The 8333-nt window shown below is 43.1% G+C and overlaps 1 protein-coding gene across 1 annotated transcript; it reads left to right on the top strand.

Annotated features, from left to right (window-relative positions):
- Nucleotides 1–201: 201 nt before the first annotated feature.
- LOC130836279 (olfactory receptor 1361-like) lies at nucleotides 202–1227 on the top strand. Its single transcript, XM_057708340.1, has one exon. It carries the CDS (start codon nucleotides 202–204, stop codon nucleotides 1225–1227), a length of 1026 nt encoding a protein of 341 aa, XP_057564323.1.
- Nucleotides 1228–8333: the final 7106 nt, after the last annotated feature.

The following is an 8333-nucleotide window of genomic DNA, read 5'->3' as shown; positions in this document are numbered from 1 at the left end:
GGGGAATGAATGGTGTCCTCACTGGTGGAAATGATACAGCAAATGACTTGGGGGTGGGGGGAGTTCTGTTGCAGGAGGGAGTGGGAAGAATTGATGAACGGCTGAACTATTGAGAGGGGATGAGATCCAGGGTGCAAAGGAGAGGCTGGCCTTGGCCAGGACCCTGGACAGCTCCTCCGTTTCATTTCTAATTGATTCAGGATGGCCGTTGAAGGGGCAAATCTCACCCTGGTCTCCGAGTTCCTGCTCCTGGGCCTCTCGGAGGACCCCAAGCAACGGCACCTGCTGTTTATACTCTTCTTGATCACGTACCTGGTCACAGAACTGGGGAACCTTCTCATTATCCTGGCCATTGCCACCGACGTCCGGCTCCACAACCCCATGTACTTCTTCCTGGCCAACCTGGCCTTCGTGGACATTTGCTTCACCTCCACCACCATCCCCAAGATGCTGGCCAATCACGTGTCAGGACACAAAGGGATTCCTTATGCTGGCTGCCTGACCCAGGTGTTCTTCTTCATCGGGTTCGCTGGCATCGACAGCTTCCTGCTGACTGCCATGGCCTACGACCGCTACGTGGCCATCTGTCACCCTCTGCACTATGCCACGTCTGTGACACCACAGCTCTGTAGCCTCCTGGTGGCGGCATCCTGGACTGCAGCCTTCGGGAATGCCCTGACCCACACGGTATTACTGACCCGCCTCTCATTCTGCACCCACAACAAGGTCCCCCATTTCTTCTGTGACCTCAGCCCTCTGCTGAAGCTCGCCTGCTCTGACACCTTTCTCAACAATGCAATGGTGTACACTGTAGGTGCCCTGCCTATCATCACCCCCTTTGTGGGCATCTTGGTGTCCTACACGCACATCTTTGCCGCTGCGTTAAGGATCCCGTCCACGAGAGGCAAGCAGAAGGCTTTCTCCACCTGTGGCTCTCATCTCTCTGTGGTGTCCCTGTTCTACGGCACACTTATTGGGGTTTATTTCAGCCCCATGTCCTCCCATACAGCCCAGAAGGACACAGCTGCTGCAGTGATGTACACCGTGGTCACCCCCATGCTGAACCCCTTCATCTACAGCCTACGCAACAGCGATGTGAAGGGCGCCTTGGGGGCCCTCATACACAAGAGGCCAGTTTTCATTCAGTGGCCACAGCACTGGAATGTCGTGAGTGTCCAACGACAGCTCCCAGCTATCCTGAACTTCCCTGCACAGTCCCAGTCTTAGATATTTTCTTCGTATCACTCTTGATTCATTTATTACTTCATCCTTCTAACAGATACTGATTGAACATCTATTACATTTTACTATTTACTGTTTACTATTTACACTCTTTGATGGGTCTATCAGGGAACAAACATAATCCCGGAACTTGTGGCACTTAAACTGCAGCCTAAAGAATACATCATGGTTAAAAGGAAGTGCTCTGGAAATCAGAGAGAACAGGATTCAAGCCCCACTTTGGGTTAAGCATCAGGTTTAAGCTGCTATAGCAAACAGACCCAAAGACAAAAGTTCAAATATCATAAGATTTTGCAGACTGAACTCTTGGATTTTTTGTAATTTAGTTCCTTCAAAACACTTAGCAGACATCTGGTCTAGTTATTTCTAGTTAATCTCATTGCTGGGAACCACATTCAGTGTTTTTTTCTAGCCAGAGTTCTTATGTCTATTTAATTTGCAGTATTTGCTTCCTTGAACAACCTACTTCTTTGTCATTCTCTGTTAATGGTCATCTGAAACAATAGCCTTGGGCAGGAGGCAAGATCCTTGTTTATATTTTTTAGGGAGAGAGGAAGCTGTTGGCTCTTCCAATTTTGTAATGCTTCTGAGTTTGAAAAGTGGCCAATTCTTGTGTAAGGTCATCTCTTTCTTATGCGCAGCCAACTTATGGTGACATTCTAATTCTTTCCAATCACTTCTAGAAACACAGGCTCAGTAGATATATGACCTACCTTTCAGGTAGGTTATCGCAGGTAATGACATTTAACAAATATTGTTCTTTGGTATAACAAGGGTCACTAGATTTCCAGTCTTCAGTAACTGTGACCTTACCACCAAGTCACTAAGTTAATGCAACTAATTTTTTGTTTTTGTGATTGTAACACCTGACTTTTGATACTAATTTTTTTTTATTAGTTTGGATAAATAGCCTACTTGCTGTATTAGGGCTTCTATAACAAAATATCACAAACCATATGGCTTAAATAACAGAAATTTACTGTCTTGCCATTCTGGAAACCAGAAGTCTGAAATTAAGGCTTTAGCAGATTGGTTTCTTCTGAGGCTATAATGAAGAGTCTGTTCCATGACTCTCCCCTCACTCTTGGTAGTTTACCTGCTATCTTTGGTGTCCCTTGACTTGTAGATATCTGCCTTCAACTTTATATGTCATCCTCCCTGTGTGCATGTCTATCTCCAAATGTTCACTTTTTATAAGGACACCAGTTACCTTGGATTAGGAACTCACCCTTCTCTAATATGACCTCATCTTAACTTTGTATCCAAAAAAAGGACACATTCTGAATACTGCAGGTTAGGATTTCAACATATAAATTTGGGAAGGAGATGTAACTCAATCCATAACACTTGCTAAAAAAAGAAAAAAAATTTTTTTGAAGACCAGAAGAGTAATGGCTCAAGCAAAGTAGAAGTTTATTCCCCTCTCATGCAACAGTCAGAGTTCTATGTCAGTGGATGGTTCTACTTCTTTGGATCAAGAAGAAACACCAGATTCCCAATGTTTTATTTGTCTATTTCCCTGGACATTATTATTGTCTATGAGGCTGAAGCTGTGAACTCTAGATTAAAAAAAAAAATCAGCAAGCACAGGGGAAGAAAGTCCATAATCTTGAGGTGTCATGTACATCCACATTCCATAGCAGGTTATATTTAGCTGCAAGAGAGGCTGGGAAATACAACATAGGTGTTCAGCCATGTTGCTAGGCTTTGATTCTGTCATTACAGAAAAAAGAGAGAGTACATTTTTGTGGAAATCTGGCAGTCCGCATTCCATCCCTCCAGCCACCAAATACATGAAAGCATGCTTCTCCATACGCATAGAATCCATTTATACCCTATCCTGAAGAGGATAACCTAATGTCCCATCCAGTGATGCTTTCAGCTCAGAGTCCAAAATCTCTGGCTGATACACAGTCTTCTTCATCAGGATGGAATGTTTAGCCCATGATCCAGTAATTTTTCAACTAAAAGTCTATTTATCTGGCCCTCCCCTCACCCAATGTACAATATGAGACCAGCTACTGGTCCATCATAATGATCAAATCCCACAGGGCATAATTTACTTAAGAATTCCCTGCTTATGTAGTGGAATAAATTCTTTGGCTCTAGGGGGGAAAGTCCATTGTCTGTTGCTCACTGCAGTCTCTGGTTTTGCCATCTGGGATGTTGTTCCTTGTCCATTACCCTCTGTGGCCACTGTTAATGAAAAATTAATCAGTTGATCTAAGAAGGAAATGGAAATTTTAATTTCAGCCAAATTTGAGGATTATAACCCAGGAAGAGCATTTCAGAAAACTCTGAGAACTGTTCCACCTGTTAGAAGTCATGGCACAATTATAAAAGTTTTTTTGAGACAGAGGGCTGTGTATCAAATGATGTATTATTGACAATTTACATAATCCAGATCTAAGTGTGACTGTGGTGGGCCATGTGACCCCTGATAAGATCAAGAAGGAATGCTATTTTTTAGTTGTCTGATTGATCTAGGAGAATGCTGCCCTTTGCTCCAGGTTTCCTGCCAATGGGGGAGGTTTTGTTAGGGGAAACACTGACTGAAACAGCCCACCTTGGCCAGGCACCACAATAACCATTTGCTTGAGTTATCTTAAACAGGAGGTCCAGGTAAGGAACATGGAACTAACAAGCCACCACCAACTGAGAGCATTCAGGAAAGGTCAAAAGGAGACCCAGTCCATATGTCCTACCAACTTCCCCAAATCCTCCTCACTGGATTCTGTCTTGGCTGAGCAACGCATGCAACACCAGGAAGGACCCTGAGTCAGAATGACTGGCCAGAGACAACCTGGGAACTAACCCCATGACCATAAAACCTGAGACTGTGAGCCACGCAGCAGAGCAGTCCTCCTGGGTTCCCTTACCCTCCTGCTCTCTGCCCGGGTGCCCCTTCTCAATAAAGTCTCCTGCTTTGTCAGCATGTGTCTCCTCCGACAATTCATTTCCGGATGTTAGACAAGAGCCCACTCTCAGACCCTGGAAGTGCTCCCCCTTCCTGCAACAGTTTGATGACACATCATGCACGTACACAATGCACATTTGGGGGGACAGAGGAGGCCAAAGTGATGCTGAAAGCTCAGTTTCTCTGTACACCAGTGCCAAATCAGATCTCAGAGACAGAGTTTTGGGTGAAGTAGAAAAGGAGAGCTTTATTACTTTGCAAGGCAAAGGGGGAACACAGTAGGCCAACACCTCAAGAACTGTGCCCCCCTCCCTGGGGAATAGTCTTATAGTCGGGGGCTCGTGGGCAGGGGTAGGCGATAAGGATCAAGGCAGTCACAGTCCGGCATTCTTCTGATGGGTCGGTGGTGAGGTAAGTAGGAGTCAGCATCATTAAACATCAGCTCCAACTGGTCTGGGGTCTACATGCTTGTGGGTAGCGTACCAGTTGTTAATCATTAACTTCTCACCCCCTGGAGGGGGTTTCCACATCTGCAAAATAGCTCAAAGGTATTGTGGTGTGTATTGTTGATGGGGAAACAGGACCCTGCCCCAAGGCTGCTCTTGACTCTTTCTCCCCGGTCTCGTGCATCCCCTCCCTTCCCTAATTAACAACTGCTCGAATCTGTCCATCAGAACTCAGGGAAGATCATGGAGGCTGAATGAAGGCTGTTTCCTATAATCAAGGAAATAGGGGACACAGAAAGGCTTTGTGCCCAGGAGCTCCACAGGGCCCTGCTTGGTATCCAAAGGGCAGAGAATTTTTACCGTTAATCTTTTTTTTTGTCCTGCCATAAAATATGAATTTTATTTCACACCACATTTGAAGTAAACATGGAAGGAGATACAGCCTTCTTAGGAATTCTGCAGCCATCATCACCCGATACCTTTGGTGCAAATTAGGGTATTGTTTTAAGGCTCAAACGATCACAGGCTGGGTGCATAGTTTCAAGGTAATTCCAGGGAACCCGTCGCAGGCTATTTGTTCTCCGTCAGTAACCATACTCAAAGCTTTTTCCTAGCTAAAGTTTTTGCATTCCTTCACTTACATGCGTCTCTTTATCATGTTAATGGTGGCTACCTGAGATCCTCTGAAACAAAGGTCTTGGGTGGGAAGGTGTGTCATTCTCAGCTAGAAACACCTGGGGGCATTCACCTGGACTTCTACCACTTGTGGGAACCCCCACAGACATTTCCCCAACCAATCAGAGCCAATGGTGTGGTTGGACCAGCCTTTGTGGTTTTTCCTTTTGCAAGACACACCTGAGCAATAACCACTGAGGAACTTTGAAAAAAAGACTTCTTACAGGTCCTGGAGGGTACAGGACACATTGAGGGCCACATAATGAGGTCACAGGTAGAGAGACAGCACAGACCTGAGGCTCTGCCTTTATTAGGGGCCCAAGGGTGGGGTCCCTGGGGTTTTGTGGGTTCACTCTTTAGTGGTTAATTTAAAGCCTAAGGATAAGAATTAGAGCACAGGAGGGGAGAATTGGGGCCACACAAGTGGTCAGTTATCTAGGTTACCCAGGTCTTTCTGAAAGGAAAGCTTCATGGGAGGGGCAGCCTGGTTCCTTATCTGGTGTTCATCTAGAAGCTGTATCATACAACTGCCGATATGTTTATTGAAGATGGATGAATTACTATTCAGCCATATAAAAGAAAAAAAATCTGCCATTTGTGACAATATGGACCTTAAGGGCATTATGCTAAGTGAAATAAGTCAGACACAGAAAGACAAATATGGTTTGATCTCATTTATACAGTTATATGTGGAATCTAAAAAACAACATCAATAAAATGAACTCATAGATACAGAGAACAGATTGGTGTTCAGCAGAGGAAGAGACCGCGTGGCAGGGGAAAAGAGTGAAAGTGGTCAAAAGGTTCAAACTTCCAGTCCTAAAATAGTTGCATCATGGGGTGTAAAGTACAGTACAGTCTATAAAGTTAATAATACTGTACAGTGTATTTGAAAGTTGCTAAGAGAGTAGATTTTTTTAACGCATCTCTATTGGAATATAACTGCTTTACAGCGTTGTATTAATTTCTGCTGTACGACAAAGTGCATTAGCTATATGTATACATATATTCCCATATCTCCTCCCTCTTGATCCTGCCTTCCACCCTCCCTATCCCACCCCTCTAGGTTGTTACAAAGCACTGAGCTGATCTCCCCGTGCTATGCAACAGCTTCCCACCAGCTATCTATTTCACATTTGGTAGTGTGTATATGTCAGTGCTACAAGAGAATAGATCTTGAAAGCTCTCTTCACAAGAAAAAAAGTTGTAACTATGTCTGGTCATGGTTGTTTTTTGTTTGGTTGGTTTTTTTTGGGGGGTGGGGAGAGTGGTTGTTTTGTTTTGTTTTTTTGGACACACCGTGTAGCACGTGGGATCTTAGTTCCCCAACAAGGGATTGAAACTGTGCCCCCTGTATTGGAAGTGCAAAAGTCTTAGCCACTGGACTGCCAGGGAAGTCCCTTGTTTATTTATTTTTATTAAAGTATAGTTGATTTACAATATTGTGTTAGTTTCAGGTGTACAACAAAGTGATTCAGTTATACATATATACTTTTATATCTATATATTTTCTTTCAATTCTTTCCCGTTATAGTTTATGGTGCTGGTTATTTACTAGACTTATTGTGGTGACCATTTGGCAACACATTCAAATATGGAATCATTATGTTGTGCTCCTGAGTGTCACCTTGGATAAGTCATTTCACCCCTCTGAGCTCCCTTATGTAAAATAAAGGTAATAACACTTAGTGCACAAGGATGTTAGGAGAATTAAATGAGATAATATGGTTCATGAGTGACTGGCAAGCAAGATGATTTTAGATGTGAAATGGATAAACATATTTTACTTAAATGTGTATCAGGAGAAAACATAATTGGTATCTCGAGCCTGCACTATGGTGAGACCAAAGAAATTATAAGATTTTTTTTTTTTTTGTCATCTGGTAATGACTTAAGGTTAATCAAAACAATATGAACAAATGTTTTAGAACCACAGTCCCAACAAAGGACACCTAAAAAAACAAACTGCATTGCTTTCTCAACAATTTTTCACTTCATTGATCATTTCTAGTTGGAGACAGTTTTAAGTTTTTAAAGTCACGTTTATTGAAGTAGAATTTACATTCAGTAAAACTCACCCTAAAATTTGACAGATGCAGTCACCACCATAATCAAAGAGCAGAACAGTCCTTCAGCCCTGTCCACTTAAAAAATATTCACAACCTAAAAGTTGAGAGTTATGTTTTATTCGGCAGGAATTTTTAGGACTTCAAGCCTGGGAGGCAGCATCTCAAGTAATCCTGAGAGAACTGCTCCGAGGAGGCGAGCGGGAAACCGGATTATATAGGAGTTTTGCAACAAAGGGCGGGTAGTCTGAACATCAAAAGATTATTGTTAATTAAAGAAAACCAGATATGTTAAGGAATTTAGTGCTTTTCTATGTATGGGAGGAGGAAAGAGTCTGGGCTTACTGAAATCATTCCTTTGATATGCGCTACAGCTATCTGGGGACTGTATCCTGTGTTTTCACATCCTGAGTTTCCTCAGGGCTCACCATAGGGAGTGGCTGCAGGCTGATGGCTGCTTGATGGCAGGTATTCTTTGCTTCCTGAGTTCCGTCAGGGCTCACCTGCTCACGTTGGAGGACTGCAATCACTGATGACTGCACATCCTTTGTTTACTGATATAGCAGAATCTCATTTATCCATTTATCTATCAGCCCACTCACCCCCGCTCCCCACCCCAAAACACTGTGCAAAAAACTCTTCCCTGATCCTCAGAAATACATTGATCTGTTTTCTGTCCAGGGGGTCAATTTCAATCATTAAAATGATCTACTATAGAAAAAATTGTAAGCACACACACACACACAAAACCCAAGTTTTTAAAAGGATGTTTTAAAACATACAACCTTTAGCATAGTCAAAAGAATGGAATTTAAACATAACCTTTGTAAATGAAAGCAGTTGACAGAGTTGTCTTAAGCAAGTCCTAGAATAAATAGCTAGTCTAGTTACTGTGTCAAGCTTCAGGCTGGGGCTGGTTGGTAGAAAAACTATTTTAACTAATGGGATTGAATTCTACAGAAATTCTCTAAGGGGCATATATATGTT

This window comes from Hippopotamus amphibius, chromosome 15 (genome assembly GCF_030028045.1).
Source record: "Hippopotamus amphibius kiboko isolate mHipAmp2 chromosome 15, mHipAmp2.hap2, whole genome shotgun sequence".
In the NCBI taxonomy this organism is placed as follows: Eukaryota; Metazoa; Chordata; class Mammalia; order Artiodactyla; family Hippopotamidae; genus Hippopotamus; species Hippopotamus amphibius.
The sequence above is the reverse complement of the archived record's forward strand: the minus strand, read 5'-3'. Positions and strand labels throughout refer to the sequence as shown.

Coding starts and splice junctions, on each gene's coding strand:
- LOC130836279 (XM_057708340.1), top strand. CDS start 202: ATGGCCGTTGAAGGGGCAAATCTCACCCTGGTCTCCGAGTTCCTGCTC.